This window comes from Moschus berezovskii, chromosome 17 (genome assembly GCF_049115385.1).
Source record: "Moschus berezovskii isolate FMDL1 chromosome 17, NW_MosBer_1.0, whole genome shotgun sequence".
NCBI lineage: Eukaryota > Metazoa > Chordata > Mammalia > Artiodactyla > Moschidae > Moschus > Moschus berezovskii.
Genome location: NC_142476.1, coordinates 63,593,696 through 63,613,823, shown reverse-complemented (window position 1 = coordinate 63,613,823; position 20,128 = coordinate 63,593,696). Strand labels below are relative to the sequence as shown.

The 20,128-nt window shown below is 43.8% G+C and overlaps 1 protein-coding gene across 1 annotated transcript; it reads left to right on the top strand.

Annotated features, from left to right (window-relative positions):
- Positions 1 to 9,168: 9,168 nt before the first annotated feature.
- SRP9 (signal recognition particle 9) lies at positions 9,169 to 19,760 on the top strand. Its single transcript, XM_088845527.1, has 3 exons — positions 9,169 to 9,375; positions 13,981 to 14,049; positions 18,228 to 19,760. Exons 1-3 carry the CDS (start codon positions 9,304 to 9,306, stop codon positions 18,345 to 18,347), a joined length of 261 nt encoding a protein of 86 aa, XP_088701653.1. The 5' UTR covers positions 9,169 to 9,303; the 3' UTR covers positions 18,348 to 19,760.
- Positions 19,761 to 20,128: the final 368 nt, after the last annotated feature.

Here is a 20,128-nt window from a genome sequence, read left to right as displayed (position 1 = left end):
AAACAGAGACATTACTCTGTCAACAAAGGTCCGTCTAGTCAAGGCTATGGTTTTTCCAGTGGTCATGTATGGGTGTGAGAGTTGGACTGTGAAGAAAGCTGATCGCTGAAGAATTGATACTTTTGAACTGTGGTGTTGGAGAAGACTCTTGAGAGTCCCTTGGACTGCAAGGAGATCCAACCAGTCCATTCGAAAGGAGATCAATCCTGGGTGTTCATTTGAAGGACTGATGCTAAAGCTGAAACTCCAATACTTTGGCCACCTCATGCAACGAGTTGACTCACTGGAAAAGACTCTGATGCTGGGAAGGATTGGGGGCGGGAGGAGAAGGGGACGACAGAGAATGAGATGGCTGCATGGCATCACCGACTCTATGGACATGAGTTTGAGTGAACTCCGGAAGTTGGTGATGGACAGGGAGGCCTGGCATTCTGTGATTCATGGGGTCGTGGAGAGTCGGACACGACTGAGCAACTGAACTGAACTGAAGTGAATGTGTCCAAAGTCACATACTTGCAAAACAGCAGAGCAGGCATCTGGGGGGTCTGGCTCCTGAATCTCACTCAGCTCTTGACCACTGCGTTACGTCAGCTCTCACTCACTTTGTTCTCAGTGCCTGCCTATCTCAGACATTAGTCATTAAGTCCCTTGAAGGCAAGCATCGTCTTTTTATTCTTATCCCCGAGCCCTAAGCACAACGTCTGGTGCACAGTACGTGATCAACAACTGTCTACTGAATAAACAGTGGGTAACTGGGAAGGAGAGAAGCTCCAGAAAGGCCATCCTGTTTAAAATTAAAATCTCAGAGCTCAAATTGGTCATGAATTCTTTCCTCTGCTTTTATCCACAATATTAAATGGCCACAAAACGGGTCATGATCCTGCCAGAGTCCACCTCTGACGAATTCTGAGGGAGCAGCCCTCCCAAAGGCAGCACCAGCACCTCCCAAAGACCCTATGCAGGGCGCCCAGGCACCCTGCCTGAGATCTGACGTCAGTCTCCCAGGACTGCACTTCTGGGCTTAGAATCAATAGGCTCCCCACAGAAACTGGAAATCTGACTCGCAGCTTCTATGCTGATGTGCTGAGGTAGAATCAAATGGGGAGGCCTTCCCAGAACGTCCGAGTGAATCAGCTGCTCTGTTTGGGATGAATCCAGAACATGTGCCCACAAAGGGTAGCACGTTTGCAAAGTGAGATCTAAAATGAACCATCTGGTCTGGAAAAACGGCCAACTGGAGGGATGGGGGCCTGGAAACCTCCCAGAGAGCAAACTTATCTGGGGGAAATGATGAGTCAGCTCTGCCCAGAAACAAAAGCCTTCTATAAAGCCCTTTGCAATAGGTCGCACGGCATCTCTTCTTGGAGACGCCAGAATTGGGTAACTCCATCTAAAGGTTACCTTTGGATTCAAGGTTCTAAGATGTCCGGTTCTGGGGTCCGTATGGACCTGGGTACCATAGCAAAGGATGCAGAGAATCACTTCACAGCCAGATGGATGTGTCAGGCAAGAGGTGACAGGAAGTCCTGGGCTGGTCGGGGACCAGGCTTTTCCCCTAAAATTGAGACAGTTTCGCTTTGATCCTGGAGGACAGCTTTCTTCTGTGTCTTCTTCTCCCAGCCAAAGTCACTGTTGCCTGTAAAAAAGTAAAAAGCAAGCCAATTACCAGGTCTAATTATCTCCCTTCATTCTTCTCTTGGCAACAGCTGCTAAGGCTCTTGCCAAAACTCTGCTTCACCAACACCCTGATCCAAAAAGCCCCAAGTTAGGAAGAGAAGGCTCTGCCAGCGCAGAGCAGCTGTAAGGCTTCCCAACACCAAGACAGGGGCAGTTCAAAGCAGCTCTCTCCCAGGAGCCCCCTCGGCCTCCGCATCTGGACAGAAAAGAGGTGGTGGCGCCGGCCACCTGGAACCACACCAGAACATGACGCAGCAGCCACCAACAGCCACTTGCTCTGTCTGCCCCCACCCCCACCCCCATCCCAGAAAGCAAGGAGGCTTTTTAAAGGCCTCTTTGTGCTTGCAGTGGGAGCTGCCAGGTCATGGTGAGCTTCATGGACACTTCTGTCCAGGCTTGCTTAGAGCTGAGCCTGGGCCTCCCAGCTGAGCTCAACTGGGAGGTGGGCCAGGGGCTCTCGAGGGGATGCTGGGAAGCTCTCCAGGCACCATGCCAGAGCCTGTGTGCACATCCTTGCACTCCCCAAGTTGCTGTCCTGCCTCTGCCCAGGGGTGAGCCCGAGACCTTCTAGTCTCATCCTGCCTGGAGCGAGGGGTCACTCACTCCTGGAAGATGCCCGGAGACGTGGGGGTCTCTCTGACTCATGCAATAGCCAGCCAGTCTCCAAAACCCCAGTCAGCAGGGAGAGGGTAAACCAGGTGGCCGTCTACTTGGCCTCCAACCCCACAGCCCCAGGGGAAGAAGGACCAGGTGCAGTTCACGGGGCAGTTATGAAACCTGAGAAGCTGGAATGGCTTTGGGCTGGGGCTTTGAGAACAGGCAGGTATTGTGTGGTCAGGTGCAGAGCGGGTATAGAATACCCATCAGTTCACATACAAACACCATCCCAGTTTTGTGCAGAGGGAGGAAGGGCCTTCCAGGAGCCTGAGTGTTTTCAAACCAGAACGGAAAAAGGAAGGCTGTGTCCGTGAGGGGGTTGGTGACCCACAGCCAGAAGAAAGGAGGCCCAGAAGCCAATATGGACATGTTTCCCAGCCCTCAGCCGAATGCCTACAACAATTTTAAAGATCCCAGCATATATGCCTGAGACATCTCCAGAGATACGGAAGTTCAATCGGTCAGTGATCAAAGAATCTTTTCCTAACAGCCTTGGGCAGGGGTTAGTTTTTCCACACGTCATCATGCTGGCCATCAGCAAATATTTACTGTCTGCATGGTCAAAGATCAGTGCCTGCCCTCCCAGTCCCTGCCTCCTGAAGACAGACCATGAAGGGCAACAAAGCTTAGCAGGAGCTTGAGCAACCAGACAAAGATGGCTTGCAACAGGTCAGACACAAGAGACATGGAACACCTCATCTTTGTGCTGAAGCCAAAGCTTTGCATGTTTTACCATTTTCCTCTTTCACAGTGGCTGGAAGGCTGGGAAAGGTGAGAAGGGAATAAGAGCAGGAGAGAAATTTGAGTGAGAGCACAATAGCGCTTGCAGAGAGTGATAATAGAGTGAGAGGTGGGGGTGGGGAGCCGTGGGGCAGCAGCTCCCAGGTCTAAGTGGGGAAGCCAGGCAGACACCTATTCAGACAAGATTTCCCCCGGGGCTTGGCTTATCTCCTCCATCTGTCCTCCCACAGTCACCCAGTATGCTGGACTTGGTAGGTTTCCCTTTCTCCCTTGACATACTGATGAAGACTGTAGTTAGCAACGCCCTGGTTCCTGCAGTCTCAGGCAGCCACATAAAGCTCCCAGGCCAGCCCCTCACCCTGTGGCCTCTAAAACGATAAAATCCAGAGACAGGGTGTGGGAGGACCTTCCTCACCATGTTTCCCGTCCTCAATGGCCATTCCAATGCTCTCTTTCCCAATGGGTCATCTCTGTCACTAATATCACCATATTTTGAACACCCCAGCCTCCCCCTGGAGAAGGGCTCTATCTGCTCCCTAACAGTTTGTATCTGTGCCTTCACTTACACCTTCTCTGTACTCTAAAGCCTGCCTATTCCATGTCATAATCTGACCTCTATTTCTCACAATAATTTTTTTTATTTTCGGCTGTGCTGGGTCTTCACTGCTGTGTGGGCTTTTCTCTAGTTTCAGCGAGCAGGGGCCACTCTTGGTTGCGGCGCTTGGGCTTCTCATTGCGGTGACTTTTCTTGTGGCAGAGCATGGGCTCTAGAGCGTACAGGCTTCAGTAGTAGCGGTACATGGGCTCAGTAGCTGTGGCTCCTGGACTCTAGAGCACAGGCTTGGTAGTTGTGGCACATGGGCTTGGTTGCCCCACGGCTTGTGGGATCTTCCCAGATCAGGGACCAAAGCCATGTCTCCCGCACTAGCAGGTGGATTCTTTACCACTGAACCACCAGGGAAGCCCCCTGACCTTTATTTTTTTATATCCAGCTCCTTTGTACAGCTTTTCCTGATTCCATCCCCCATTAACCTGTCCCTTCTCTGCTCAGAATTGTGTGACTTGCATGTAAACACCCCTTACTCATTCGAGTTGTGCACGCAACCATAGCCTGCTTAATGCTGTGTCCGCTCCCCACCCCCCCAAAACTCCAGGGAGTATCAGGTAGACACTGAGAACATATTGACCGACTTGTTGGACTGACTGGCTGAGGATATGACAGCTGTGATCAATCAAGAGTCCATAGTCACCGTTTCCCAGGCCACCTGGAGAGTTTCCACAGCAGAGCCTGCTGTGGAGTGGAGATGTCATCCGATTTCTTAATTAATGCAAACACTGTTCATCTGAATGCTCTAGGGTGGTGTTTTTTTCTTTTTATAATTGAAAAAAAAAGAGAACATTTAAAAAATGATAAAAATAACATTTACCAGCTTAGGAATAAATGAAGCTTTATTTCTAGACCTTTTGTCCCAGCAGCAATCCCGCCCTCCCCAACCCCAGTCCCAATCACCCTCCACAGGTTGGTTGTCCCCTTTTCCCACCTTTCCCACCGTGCTTCTCCAGGTGATGAACAGAATTCCTACCAGTGACTACTAATTGGGTTAATGGAGTGACTGCGTAATTGTTCTCTCTTCACAGCCCAACCCACCACCCTGGCTGCTTTCCGACTACCTGCCTCTCATCTGTTCCAGGATCACTAATTTGCAACAACAACTTCCATTGTCGTCCACATCTGGGACTCTGGGGTTTTAAGTGAATCTCCCTAAGGCAGAGAACAGAAGATGCTGCTATTTCAGTTTGTCTCATCTACAATAGGACCATTCTCTGGGGTTTCTGGGCAGTGCGGGGCTGCCCGGGTAAAGGGGAAATCTGAGCAGTGATGGGACCCAGGCCAGAGCGCAGCGTGCTAAGGGAGGAGAGCAGACAGGGGTAAAATTCTGACCTTTTCTTCCCAGATACTTGGGTTTGCATTTCATTTTAATCAGTTTCAGATGAAACTGACAAGTCAGGAGCCTCGGGAATCCTAGTGCCCCTGCCACTGCCCTCTGGTCTCCGGGGCATCAGTTGGGCAGCATCTGTCCCGGCCTGACCCAGCTTCCCCCAGAGGAGGCAGCATGGAGGGTGGCCTTTCCGATCCCCACAACTCAATCGGAGCCTAGTCGCTCTTGTCAGATCGGTTGGATAAGACAAGGCTTTATCCCTCTGTTGTTTTTTGAGGTATGTTCATTCTACTTGAAATCTGTTTCACCTTAAAGGGATCATCGGCTCAGTGGTAAAGAATCCGCCTTCCAATGTAGAAGATGTGGTTCCCATCCCTGAATTGGGGGCATCTCTTGGAGGAGGAAATGATAACCCACTCCAGTATTCTTGCTTGAAAAACCCCATGGACAGCGGAGTCTGGTGGGTTACAGTCCATGGGGTCACAAGGAGTCAGCACAGCTGAGTGAAGAAGCACAGAACAACAACAAAAGGATCATCACCTGCCCGAACTATGGCAGCGTTAGCATTTTTAGAATAGGGTGTAACTAGGACACTGAGGGACAGCGTCCAGGAACTCTGCCTCGTGCCTGGGGAGGTGGGTTTGTCGGTGGATGTGGCAAGAGGGTGCTAGCACCACCTTTGGTCTCTGAGCCCCCTTAAGCTGGGCTCGGGAAATGGGTTTTGTTCCTTGGGATGACTTCTGTCTCCACCTGCCTTCTATCTTGGCCTGTGCCCCTCCCTCCCTCCCTCTCCCACCCTTCACCCCAGGCTCAAGGTGATCCTCACTGTTCCTAGGCAGCTCTGGGCTTCTGATCCACAGAAATGGGCAGTGTGGGATGTGGGCCCAGGGAGTCAGTTCTGGGCTTCACACAGACACACTCTTGTCTTTACTTCCAGACCACCCTCCCCATCCCCAAACACCCGGGAGGAGGGGATGCTGAGACCTGCTTGAATCCCCATAAATGCTTGTTTCTGCCTCCAGTCTTGATCATTTATAAACTCGCCTTATTCCTACACCCTGCTCTGCTCACATTAGCATTTAAGCTGCTCAGGCACATCTTTGTTTTCACTGTAGAATACCCGGTAGGGTGACTGACACAGAAGAGGTGCTCAATAAGTAATTAACGAATTAAACTGGGTTGGAAGTTCCTGACAGTTAAGTAAGAGCTGAGGCTCTTTCTGGAAAGGAAAAGTTGAGACTGAGCAAACGATAAACAAAATGCACCAATACCCGCCTCAGCTAAGGCAGGGTTATGCACTCCGTAGGCATCATGAAGAGGCTGAAGTCGGCTCTCAGGGATCAGTCTCCACGGGACCATCTGCTCACCACTGCCCTCCACTGGACACTGGGCCAAAGCAGCCCGGCCCAGTCCAGGCACTCTCAGGTTTCCTTCCCTCTCCATGCTGGATCCAGCTCCTGGGCAAACCGGTTTTTCTGTTGGCTTCTCTTACCAGGTTTATTTCACTCCAACTGTGTCGCACTGAATTCATGAGACCTAGGAAGGCACAAGAGAACTGGGGCTTCTTTGAGTCCTGGCATATCGAGGGTTCCACAAATGCTTAATGCATGAAAATCAACATAATGACCTTTGTTCCCCACAAGCCAGCAGCAGCACTGTGGACTGTTATTATGATTGCAAATATAAGAATCCACTTAAGAGCCTACTCCTACAACGGTCTGCACACCCTATGCTGCCAGCTTTTAGAAGACAACCAAGGAGAACAAAAAGGGACAAAAGGCTTCTGGGAAAGAACTCAAAAACAATCAGTCATTTCTATCTTAACAACAACAGATCTTCCTCCTTAGGGGAAAGAGGGAGGAAGGGGAGAGTAAACCCGGGTACCACTAAATCTTGTGGAAAGTCTTCTCTCTCCTGCACCAAATCTGGTGAAATGACTTCTTTCTCCCGCACAGAGCTACGTCCCTGTCTTTAATTATAGGTATGGGTGAATTTGCCTTATTATCGCTACCCCTGACCTCTCTAGCTTATAAGGATTTTGCCCAACACACTGACCCTTAAAAGTTATTGAATTCCTGGCAGTCAAATATGGTGTATGAGTGGCTAATAATTTGCCAAATGGCAACAGTAAAATAAGTTAAAAAGGACGCATCACATTTATGGCTTACAAATTGCTTCAATTTGCTGAAAAATTGTTTTCGTCTCCCGAAATTGAACTGTGGAGTTAGCCCAAGGCCTGGCAGGCATTTGGAGATATGAATCTGAAGCTCACGGAAGAACCTGGACTAACCAGCATAGAGGCGAAAGTGAAAACCCAAATATTGCCCAGGAAAAACTCAGAGGATGAAATCAAAGTATGATACCTCGGGACCCGGTGTTGAAGGGCCGAGGGAGTGGAGGAGGCTAGGACAGAGCCAGAGAGGGGAAAACCAAAGAGGCAGAAGAAGGAGCAAGGAAGGATGGAGTAAAGAAAACCAAGGAGCTGGGAAATTTCAAGGATGAAGGAGTGGCACATGCCCTCAGATGCAGTTGAATAATCTGGTCAAAAAAGGATTGAGGGACTTCCCTGGTGGTCCAATGGCTAAGACTCCGTACGCCCAATGTAGGGGGCCTAGCTTCCATCCCTGATCAGGGAAAGAGATGCCACATGCTGCAACTAAGACCCAGTGCTATGAAATAAAGAAATAAATATATATTAATATATTTTAAAATTTTTAAAAAGACAGGATTGAGAGTTGTCTGCTGGACTGGGCAATATGAAGGTCACTAGTGACCCTGAGAGCAGTTAGTGACCTTGTGAAAGCAACTTCATTTGAGGGTTGAGGTGGGGACAGAGTGGAAGGCACTGTGGTGGGAATGGGATTGAATGGGAAGCAAGGATATGGAAACAATCATAGGAGGTAACCAACTTAGGCGAAAGAATAAAGGCTTTCAATTTTGACCTTGTACAGACTGGACTTCACCGATTCAGCTTCCCTGCAGCCTCTAGTGACACGTTCTAAAAACAAAAATTAATCATACCACGTCCTGTTGTGATTAATATCTGCCGGCTCTCCACTTGCTGAACAATGGAGAGCAAAGTCCAGGGCCGATCTGTTTAGTATAATTTATTTTCTATAATTGTATTTATTTATTTTTGGCTGTACTGGGTCTTCCTTGCTCTGCGACGGCTTTCTCAAGTTCTGGCGGGCGGGGGATTACTCTTCGCTGCGTTGTGGTCCTTGGGGCTTCTAATTGTGGTGGCTTCTCTTGCTTCAGTGCACAGGCTCTAGGGCGCAGTCTCAGGAGATGTGGCGCATGGGCTTGGTGGCTCAGAGGCATGTGAGATCTTCCCGGGACCAGGGATAGAAGCTGTATCTTCTGCATTGGCAGGCGGATTCTTTACCACTGAGCCGCCAGGGAAGCCTTAAAACGGATGTTTTACTATACATAAAATATACTTAAACTTGATTAAAGAAAAATACCCTTCTACCTCACTCCATAGCCTGGAGAGCAAAGTTCAAATTTCTTCCAGCTTAAGTGATATGATTTCTTCCCTTGATTCTTTCCCCATGCCCCAAATACGTGCTTGCGTGCTAAGTCGCTTCGGTCCTATCTGACACTTTGCAACTCTACGGCTACTCTGTCCGTGGGATTCTGCAGGCAAGAACGCTGGGTTGCCATGCCCTCCTCCAGGGGATGCCCACCACGTTAAATACACTACGGATATAAAATGGGCCTCGACGTCCTTTCCTGCCCACCTGTTCAACACCCGTGACGTTTCTCAAGATTCAACTTGTGCCATTCCTGTTAGCGTCCTCTAGACACAGATGTCTATTATATAAAGCTTTCCATTGCACTCTTCCGTTTGTGTCTCCCCTTTCTTTTACTAAGCTGTAGGCGAGACAGCTCCAGCGCTGATCACTAAGCCGCTCTATCTTTGCTGAAGAAACCTGGGCTTTACCGCTGTAGACCGGCCCGACGGACAGCGGGACAGATCCTCCTCCAGTCCTACAAGGGGCGCTGTGGCAACCTCCGTCGTCTCCCTTCTTTCCACCTCTCCGGAGCCTCTCCCAGACTCACACGCTTGGGGCTCCGCCTCCTAGGTAACATCCCTCCTTCCCATTGGGCAAGGACGATCCGGACTGGCCAATGGAGCGAGGCGTTGGTGCGAGGCGGCGCCACCATCTTTGAGCCCCTGGGTCCCTGTCTCGATAGGCGGCTGTGGGAGTTAGGGAGGTAGGTGGGCCGCGCCCCGCCGCCTCCGGTCCACAGCAGTGCCTCTCTGTCCTTTTGCCGCGGTCCCACGATGCCGCAGTACCAGACTTGGGAGGAGTTCAGTCGCGCAGCGGAGAAACTCTACCTCGCCGACCCAATGAAGGTAAATCGCAGGCGGAGCCAGTGTCTGTCCCAGCGCCGAGTCAGGATGTCTTCTCTGCCGTCCGGTGGGCCTCCGGAGCTTCTGCAGCATCCTAGGAGGTGCTGTGTGCGAAGAGACACGGACTCCGCGCGAAGTCCAATTGTTCTTTTCGTCTCTTCTCTTAATAAGGGCCCAGTGAAGCCTGAAACCAGCAAAATCAGGTTTTTGAGCCCCCGCCTACAATCCCTGAGCTTTCTTATCGTGGGTTTACGTGTCTCTAAGGGCAGGGCTCCGCCCCCCTGCAGCTTCGGCCTCGTGTGGCGCTTCAGTTCAGTCCAGTCGCTCAGTCGTGTCCGACTCTTTGCGACCCCATGGACTGCACCACGCCAGGCCTCCCTGTCCATCACCAACTCCCGGAGCTTACTCAAACTCATGTCCATTGAGTTGGTGATGCCATCCAACCATCTCATCCTCTGTCATCCCCTTCTCCCACCCCCAATCCCTCCCAGCATCGGTCTTTTCGAATGAGTCAGTTCTTCGCGTCAGGTGGCCAAAGTATTGGATTTTCCGCTTCAGCATCAGTCCTTCCAATGAAGGACTGATTTCCTTTAGGATGGACTGGTTGGATTTCCTTGCAGTCCAAGGGACTCTCAAGAGTCTTCTCCAACACCACAGTTCAAAAGCATCAAAGACCCCAGTTTGGAGGCATCTACCTTCCGCAGATTAGTGGTTCTTAATATTTTGGAGGTCAGTGCTCTTTGAGAGCAGGAGAATGCACTTAACACATAAATGTTTGTAAACAGTTTTAGGGCGTCCATGGATCCCTGTGGGCTTCACTGGAGGCTCAGGCGGTAAAGAATCTGCCTGCAGTGCAGGAGACCTGGGTTTGATCCTTGGGTCAGGTAGATCCCTGGAGAAGGGAATGGCAACTCACTACAGTATTCTTGCCTGGAGAATTCCATGGACAGAGAAGCTTGGCGAGACTGGTCTAGAGTCCATGGGGTCACAAAGAGTCAGACACAAAGTGAGTGGCTAATACACACACATGGATCCCTGTAATTCATTCATGGCCCCCACAAAATTATAATAAGCTAACCTCTGACATCGACTTATCATAATTGTGTGTGTGTGTTAGCAAAGAAGTTGCAAGGACAAGAATTTAGCATTTGGGTCTTGATTTTTCTTCCTCTTGGTTTTTATTGTCATCTAAATATTATTTGAAATATTAAAAAGTCCTGCTAGCTTTTTAGATCTAGATAAGTAACAAGCCGAAAACATTTTTAGTTGCATTCTTTGCAATAAAGTGATGCAATAGTAATAAATGATAAAATGAATTAGATACTTGTGAAATTGAGTACTTTGTTTATGACACCATTTCTGGCTCCTCCATTTGATTGATTTTGTTCGTAGGACCATTTGTTTCTTTAAGCAGTGTACCATGAGGACTGTACGGGACTTTGTAGAAGTACCCACAGTGTAAACTAAATATATTTGGAAAGATAGTAAAGAATATACAAATCCACAGTAAGAGTAATAATACTGTAAGAATGTGGTCATAGTTATAGGGAAAATGAAAATAAAATGATTGTTATTGAGCGTTGCTATGAACAAAGCAGGTGTAGAATAGGCAGGAGAGGGAGAACCTATGAATTCTTTAAAGAAAATTCCAGTGGCCTAGAAACTTGTGCCTTCTCATGATTACCTTCACTGGTTTTTAACTAATTTTTTTTGATAGGTCAGTGAGGGGATGAGTGGGAAGAGAGCTTGACTGACAGTTGTGTTGAATACCTTCCATGTGACAGACATTTTATATATATATATACTTCTCTGTATAATTTATGTATAGAGTTGAAGACAATCCCTTGAGGTAGTTGAATGAACAGTCTTAGATACATTAAATGATTTACCTGGTGATCTCTAAGAGATTAGGATAAAATTTGAACCCACATCTCTAAACACCATGGTCATGCTGTTTCTACTAGTCCATACTGCTGAAACTAAAGAAAAAGAGAAATTTTGTCATAATTTCTTGGGATCCGTTTTACAGAATTCTTTGTCTTCTCTCCCTCTTGATCATATTTATCACCTTTTACCATTCTCCGTTGCAACCGCTCTAAGTGAAGATGGTATTATTGCTAGACCATGTAATAACCTCTTTGCCTGCCTGCTTTTAAAATTCCTTCTTCACTCTCATACATACTGCAGCTATCTCAGACACAAAAATTGAATTGTCAGTTTCCTGTTTTAAAACTGGTTCTTCACTGATTGCTGGTAAAAGTCCCACCTTCCAGGCCCCAGTCTGACCCTCTCTCCAGTCTTGTTGGCTTTGTCTCCGACCATTTCCACCATCCTCAGCCCTAGCTAGCCTCAGCTGCAGAATGCATCAAATCTTCATTCAGACTGCTGCTTCAGCCTTTCTCCTAACTTCTTCCCTAAAAGAAAACAAAAAATGCATTTCTGCAGCCATTTCCATAAATTCTTTTTACACTTTCCTTTCCCCCAGTCTAAATTACTTGTTTCCTCTTTTAGCATTTTACCTGTATATGTCTTTCTAGGACTTAATTCATGTTGTCTTATGTTTGGATTATTTAAGTTGGTTGAATTCAAAGTTACTAAGAAAGCAAGAACCTTGATTTCTTTTTCTTCTTAGTGGCATCTGACATGGTAACTTAGGTGCTTTCTAATTTACCAATAACAGGGGAGTTGTGGCTTCCCAGGTGGTGCTGGTGGTAAAGAACTCACCTGCCAATCAGGAGACTTAGTGGGTTCCAGATCCCCTGGAAGAGGGCATGGCAGCCCACTCCAGTATCCTTGCCTGGAGAATCCCATGGACATAGGAGCCTGGCAGGCTACAGTCTGTGGGATCCCAAAGAGTTTAACTCATTTCTCCTAATGAAGCCACTGAATATTCTTTTAAGCAGGAGTTAAAACTTTACATAGTTGTCATGCTTAGTATATTTATAAGGTGGTTTCCTTTTGTTTCCAGAGGACTGAATTTTTTTAATATGTGAAACAATTTACTAGCTCAATAAGTAGAATCTTATTAAGTAGTTCAAAGATACTTACACCTACTTAAGTGCTTGATGAGTTCCCTTTCCTCCCTCACCAAGACAAATCTCAGGATGATATGACCTTTTTTAATTTGCAAACCCAGGAGAGTAGAAGGCATAATGAGAAAAGCTGTAGAAAAAGCTCTAATAGCCCTTTTTATCTAGTTTCCAGAATTATCTTGAGGGTTCTGTGCTGCAGGACCAGAATTATCTTGAGGGTCCTGTGGAGCCATTTTAAATATATTTTCCCGTTTTGTCTGGCAGATACTTAGCAATTTTTAAAACAGCTAGCTAAAGCTAAGCTAGAGTTATTTATTATATTTTTGATTAATAAGAAACTTGACTCTGCTGCAGTACACTGTTTTGAATCCATCATTTAAAGAAATAAAAGTAATGTTCATGGAGGTTGTAAACTCTATTGGGAGCTGTCTTCTTTTACTGGAATATACTAATATCTGAATCATTTTCACGGCTTCCTAACTGTAGAACACCCGATAGCAAAAAGTGCTATGTAGCGTGGCACTCAGCGTAGGAGTTATTATAGATTGTGGGAAGTTGTGTCTCATGTCGTGCCGTCATGAGAAAGATACGATTTTGCTGAGTAATTAGTAATGAGTCCACCTCTTGAGAGCCATGGGACGATGGAGAGTATGAACTGCAACTGCAGTGCTCTTTCCTGGGAAATGAATTTGAGCTTTACTAGTCATTTCTGCTACCCCCGCCTTTTTTTTTCCTGTCAGTCCTCTATGGCTAGATGTGTGGGTATTGTAGGGGAGAAGAAAGCCTTCTCCTTTACTCTCTTGGGTTTCATAACTGGGGCTCTGCAAATTAAACTGACAAAAGACACGTTAATAAATAGAAAGAATTACACTTAGCAGAGAAGTTCACAGAGAGGAGGAATTTGGGACCTGTATAGCATCTGAAGGGTGGGAAAGTATGGGAGAGAGGTTGGACAGAGGAAGAGAGATTTGGGGCTTCTGGGAGGGAGTAAGTTCTGAGAAGGTGACTAGGGAATGTATGGGCAATATTAGAGTTGTCTGGTAAGATTTTTGGGGAACAAACCTTCTTTTTTCCCAGGGAGAAGAAACACCTTTACAGTTGGAAACTTATCTTTACAAAGCTTAATTTAGGTCCTGCTTTTGATCAGAAAGGGCAGAGAACTAGTTGCCTTCAGCTCACAACTTTCCTTTAGCTGAAGTGGTATACTTCTGAGGTAGCATGCTGTGAATACCCTTCAGTACAGTCTTACTGGCAAGAAACCCAAACCACCTTAAGAGTCTTACAGACATTCTCTGAATATGGGTGTGCCTTGGGAATTTTCAGTACATCAAAGTGACTGAAAATATAATACCTGACTTTCTTTTATGTCTTAAAAGTATTGTAGCAATAGGAATGGACAAAATGGGCAAATGGACAAAATCCCACATTTCATTAATGATAAGTTTACAGTAAAGGTGCCTTTAGATATTTTGGCTATTAATTCTAAAAGGATCTATTTTAGCTCACTTGAAGACTAAATTATTTATGAGAAATGTCTTCTGACTTCACTGTTTCTAAATATGTATTTTTATTTCAGGCCCGTGTGGTTCTCAAATATAGGCATTCTGATGGGAGTTTGTGTATTAAAGTAACAGATGATTTAGTTGTAAGTATACATTTTTATTTGTTTTATACTTTCAGATTTGTTTGAGTTAATCATTTGTTTGAAATTATTTACATAGAATTTATGCAGGTCACCCATTAGAATGCTTATTTTGTGTTTCATTCCCAAGTCAAGAGCCTTGTTCTTGAAGCTATTTTTATAGGCACTTGGAAAGATAATTCAGCTTGCTTCATTAATACAGTTTGTCAGGTGTAGTTTAATAACAGCTGAACAAGAGGAACATAGAGACCACACATAGGTACAGGGGTAAAGGTTTCCTTGTAGATGTGTGAGAAGTAAGTGGTATTTGAACCCAAGTTATAGGTTCTGTAGTTAAATTTCTCTCGTTTCCTGTCTGCTCATTCTTGTTGCTTCCTCACACCCCATTGATTTCTTACCCCTCTGCCATGTGGTTTCTACATGAAGTCTTTCCCTGAAACTGGTCTCAGTGAGGGCTCAGCAGCCCCTTCATTTTCAAACCCAGCAGTTCATATCTTGCTTGACCTCCTGGCTGCTTTTAATATTTTTAATATTTATTTGGCTGCACCAGGTCTTCGTTGAGACATTCAAGATCCTTATTGCAGCATTCGGATTCTTAGTTGCAGCATGTGGGATCTAGTTCCCTGACCAGAGGTCGAACCTGGGCCCCCTGCATTGGGAGCACTGGACCACCATGGAAGTTCCCCTCCTGGCTGCTTTTGAAACAGAAAACCACTTCTTGTAGAAATTATTTTGACATCTGTGCCTCCCTTTTATCTTGTTTTTCTTTTTCTCTGTTTATTTCATTCTTTGCTAGTTATTTTGCTGACTTGCCCCCATCGATATTGGTTTCTCCAGGATTCTGTCCTCGATGTCGTCTTACCACTTATGGATCAGTCCATTAAGTCCAGTACTGCCTGTATGTGTCTGTTTCCAAGTTTGTAGCTTTAGCTCATATTTTTCTTTTGGCTTCCTGACTAGGTCTAAGTTGAGCATCTTTCCTCCTCTACTTCATAAGGTTAGCCTGTCTAGAGTGGAAGTCCTCATCCCTTATCAAACTGCTTCTTCCTGCTTCCTGTCTTTAATTACACTGTCATCTACCTGCTCAGAACCTGGGAATCATTTTTGGTCCCTTCCTTTCCCTTGTTCTCACATTTACTATTCCTTCATTTGAAAAACTTGTATTTTGATCCTCTGGTAAGTTCCATGTGCTTTGCTGGGCATTTGTGAATTATTGATTCAAGCTCTCATCTCATTTCCTGTCGCGAACCCTCCACCCTCATTGCTAACCTCTTAAGGCTTCTTTGTCACTTGCCTGGACCAGTAGCTCTGTGTCCCTGCTTCCAGTTTGTCCTTCAGTTGTCCTGTACTACTGTCCCGCCAGAGTGATTTCTAAAAATGCAGATTGGATTCTTACTACCCTGCTTAACAGTCTTTAGTGGCTTCCCATCACTCATGTTGTAAACTCCACCCTCACATCCCCTCTAATCTCTGTCTTTTTTGTGTTACTTAAGGGCTCCTTTAATATGCCATGCAGTCTTAGGCCTCTGAGCTTTTGAACAAGTCTGTCTCCATCTTTGCAGTATTGAATCCCACTCCTGCCCCAGTGTGACAAGCCAACTGCTTATATTTCAAAACCCACCTCAGAAGGACTGCTTCATTTCTTGTTTTTATTTCTGCCTCTTTTTGTGCTGTTTCACAATTAAAAAAAAAAAATCACATTTGACTTTTAATAGGTTGTGGGCTTTGAAATGACAAGAATAGATGAGTAATAGTCTTACTGTATTTGCAGTGACTAGTCCTGACCCAAAGGGTACTTAGCAAGCATTTCTTTTAATGGATTAACTCTTTAAAAAATCTCATGGTGACTTTAAAAATGACTTTTGGTCATATCTTTTACTGTATTTGTATTCAGGGTTCCATTATGAGGTTGCATGAAGTCAGATCTTTTAAAATTAGTGTCATATCTTCTAAGAACCTATTGAGTTTGGTGAATGTGAAATGCAAAAAAGGAGTAAATTGAACTGTTGTGTGCTAAACCTAGGTTGAGGAGATTTGAATCCTAGTTTAGCAGTCTAACAGCATTTTAGTCTTGGGGAAGATCAGGCCAAAAGTTTGGCTTTGGGAGCCTTAATCTGTGAAGTGCTGTAGTAATAGTCTGCTTACCTAATTGGGTTGTTGTACAAAGTAAATGAAATATGTGGAAGTGCATAATGCTAGTGCCTGCCATTTAGTAGGTTCAATAAATGTGTACTTGAATCCTGAGCATTCACATTGAGAAAAATGTTACTTGTGATTGTCACAGAGTGGATAGATACATCTACTGAAGAGAAATTGGTATGTTCTGCTTTAAAAGTAGAGGAAAATGCAGAATTGAATTCAATACAAAAGAGTTTACCTCCAAATGATGACTTTTGGCCTCTGGTAATGATTAAATATAGTTAAAGATCCATGGTGAGCAATACTGGAAAGAACTTTAACATTAATGATTTTCGTGATAAGATCTAAGTATAAAGGATGCTTTTTGTTCCCTTTCTTAAAACTACTGAGAATCAGTCCTTATCTAGAAGGGACCAAAGATAGAATCAAATCCATCGTACTAAACAATAAGTATGTGAACCAACTCCAATGAAAAAATCTGTTTTCTAATGATTTTTAAAGAAAAGTTTGTATACTTCCCTCAGTAATTCATTTTAATGGCTTAGAAAACTCTTCTTAGACTTTATTGTCTTAGAGCTTTGACTTTTTTATAGTCCCATTTATGCATCTTTTGTTTCTAATTCCATGTCTGATTTATAATATTGTTTTCTATGAACCTCTTTCTATGTCAAACTGTAGTGAGAAGGTATATGTTCTCCTATAGTACATGTGCTAAAATTGAAACTCTGAAGATGATTATGGCCGCCTTATAAGATTGTTAGATTTGTACAATGTGTGAACTTTTCTAAGTGGTTTAAGGGTTGTATGAATTCAAATCAGTTGCGCATTGTCAACCACAAATTGGCACTTGCCATCTACCTCTACAAGGATTAAATTATGTGCTGCTGCAGCTGCTGACCTCCAGCACCCCTTGAAGGAGCCCAAGATGGAGAGCAGAAATGAGGCACTCTACTCCCCGAAACCTGGCAGGACAGGTCTTCAGATAGTTAGATATTCTCAGGAGCTGATTTTCTGAGCCCAGTTCTTATATCTCCTCGTATCTAGAAAAACACTAAAATCTTTCATGGTGATGACTGTTTTATCATGACAAGCAAAAGTGTCATGAGACAGCAGAAACTTTCTAAGAAATAAACATGCTTGATTGCGTGTACTCCCCCCTTCACCAGAATTGCATGTATACTGTCCTTCTCCTTTATGTCTTTGGAACAGTCTCTCAGAGCTGTTTGAGGTGCTGTCTCCTGGGTTGCAGTCCTCGTATTGCCCCAGATAAAACTTTTAACTCACGACTCTGATGTGCGGTTTTTTTTAAGTTGACAGCACGATCAGGTTGAATTCCAAATCAGTGTAAGTTGATGAATATTACTGCAGGATCACAAAGTTCCCATTGCTTAAAACTCATACGAATCCATAAGATGGGCTGAAAAAAAATGGATTTGTGTTACAAAACGAGACTGCCAGCTTAAGTTTGATAATTTGGAAGATTCTAGATGAATGTAAAGCCAGGAAGAGTTTAGATTGGTTTAAAAGTTATACCAGAAACAAGATTGAACAAATTTATCTAGCTTGATGTAGGTAGCAACCAGCAGTAAGCAAGGAATTCCTGATTTTTAAAAGATTATCATATACCATACACTTCTCATTTCATAAACGGAGAAAGAGATCCTAAAATGTATACGTGTTTCCCACTATAACTATAGAATCATTTATAACCAGATCCCAGGGAGAAAATACCTGATTCCAACCTTTAATTTTTCTCATCAGACCATGGCAGAATTTGATTACATTAGTCTACTGATCATTTTTGAGATGCTTCCAATAGAGTTCATTTTGTTTTTTGTCCATAGCAATGGCATTTAAAATATTATAAAATACTAAACTTAAGGAATGTAATTGTGGGAACCTGGAAACTTGAATGATCTCCGGAGGAAGTAAAGCAAAACAGTGGTAGGGAAAGACTCAGATTTTTACCCAAGAATATGTTTGCTACGTTGTTAGTTATCTAGTTTTACATAGTTAATGTGTGCTTTTAAAATTCCTGACAGTGTTTGGTGTATAGAACAGACCAAGCTCAAGATGTAAAGAAGATTGAGAAATTCCACAGTCAACTAATGAGACTTATGGTGGCCAAGGAATCCCGCAGTGTTGCCATGGAAACGGACTGAATGGTTTGAAATGAAGACTGTTATGTTCTTAGGAAGTAAATATCTTTTGAATTTGAAAAAGTATTGGGAGAGAAAATACTTTATGTAACTAAATGGGCTATACAGAAGCCAAGAGATCCTTTTTTTTGTACTTTGTTTTTTAATGTTTACTTTAGAGAGCCAGGAATGTAAATGCTTTCAGTTAGAAAGCCTTTATTTATTTTTTGGAGATTGAACAAGAAATGCATCTATCTTGGAAACTTTTTGTAGATTATTTGGTGTTAAGCAAAATAAATAATTACTCTCTGTTAAATTTGTATCAGTAACTTGAAAATGAGATTAAGAAAAGCCAGTTCTTCCTTAAATTTAGTTAATCTGTGTTTAAAAGAAAACTGAATATAATTGTTTCGCTAGATTGATGTATTTTTTTCGGAGCATAAATTTTGTGCTGTTGATGACCAGCAGATATAAAATAAGGTAACTGGAATTAACTGCACAGCAATATAGCTGATTATATATAGTAGTGTAGTCTCAATTATATCTAAAAATAATTATGAAAACAAGTATGCTTTACCTTAAACTTTACAAATTTAAGCTATATTTTTAAATATAAGAGATTGTTGAGCAAAGACTTAGTTTGAATCTAATTTTCAGTGCTCTGAAACATCTGCAGTTAATTTAAATGCAGGAACAGAATGATCACTAATGGATTGAAATCACCATATTACAGAAATACTTGCCACATATTTGCCATCTATCTTTTCTCAGAAGGGCTAAAGATTATTTGAACTGTTAAATTTTTGCATACCTCTATGATATCCCAGCTCGTTTCTCTCTTTACTTAACCAAGGTATTAAGCTTGACTGTCAAAACTGTGTCCTTTAAATCAGAAATATGATATTATTTGACATTTATCTTATATTTGCAATTAATTTTACCAACCTATATATAATGTTGATTCCTACATTAAAATGTTTTTTGTTTGGAATTTGTTGTGTTGACCAGCATTTCAACATGCAGGGTTCCATTAACTATGAATTTTGGCATGTTTCAGAGAGGTCAGTAAATAAAATATTACATAAATGTGTATTATGTCTCTTTAAGTTTTCAACTTCTTAAGAATAATTGATTTCTTGATTGGGATATTCTGTATTAGTTTAGAGTAACGTGAGCCTAATTATGCTGTATGTACATTTTATTTGTTTCTTCGTACTTTTAGTAGTCAGCTTTCTCTGTTTTGGCATTTGTTTTCTTTTTTTTCTACTGTTTCTCACAGTTGTGTTACAAAAGAACCATGCTAGCTTTTACAAGTCTCCTATTGATAGACATTTGGTTGTTTCCAGTCTTTTGCTCTTAGGATGCTGCACTGAATATACACATGAGTAGTATATGTGTACATTAAATTTCTAGAAATAAAATTGGTGAATCAAAGGGCATATGTATTTCTAATTTTAATAGATACTGTCAAATTGCTTTATGTGGAGATTGTCCCATTTTGCATGCCTCGCAGAAATGCAGGAGAATGCTGTTTCTTCACAACATTGCCACACAAAAATAAAAATTCTGGATTTTTGGCATTCTGCTGCGTAAAACACTGTTGTTGTTCAGTCACTAAGTTGTGTCCAGCTCTTTTGCCACCCCGTGGAGTGTAGCCCACCAATCTCCTCTGTCCATGGTATTTCCCAGGCAAGAATGCTAGAGCGAGTTGCCATTTCCATCTCCAGGGCATTTTGTTTTCTTGAGTAAGAAAAGTAACATCAGAGACTTCTCCGGTGGTCCAGTGGTCAAGAGTCCATCTTGTA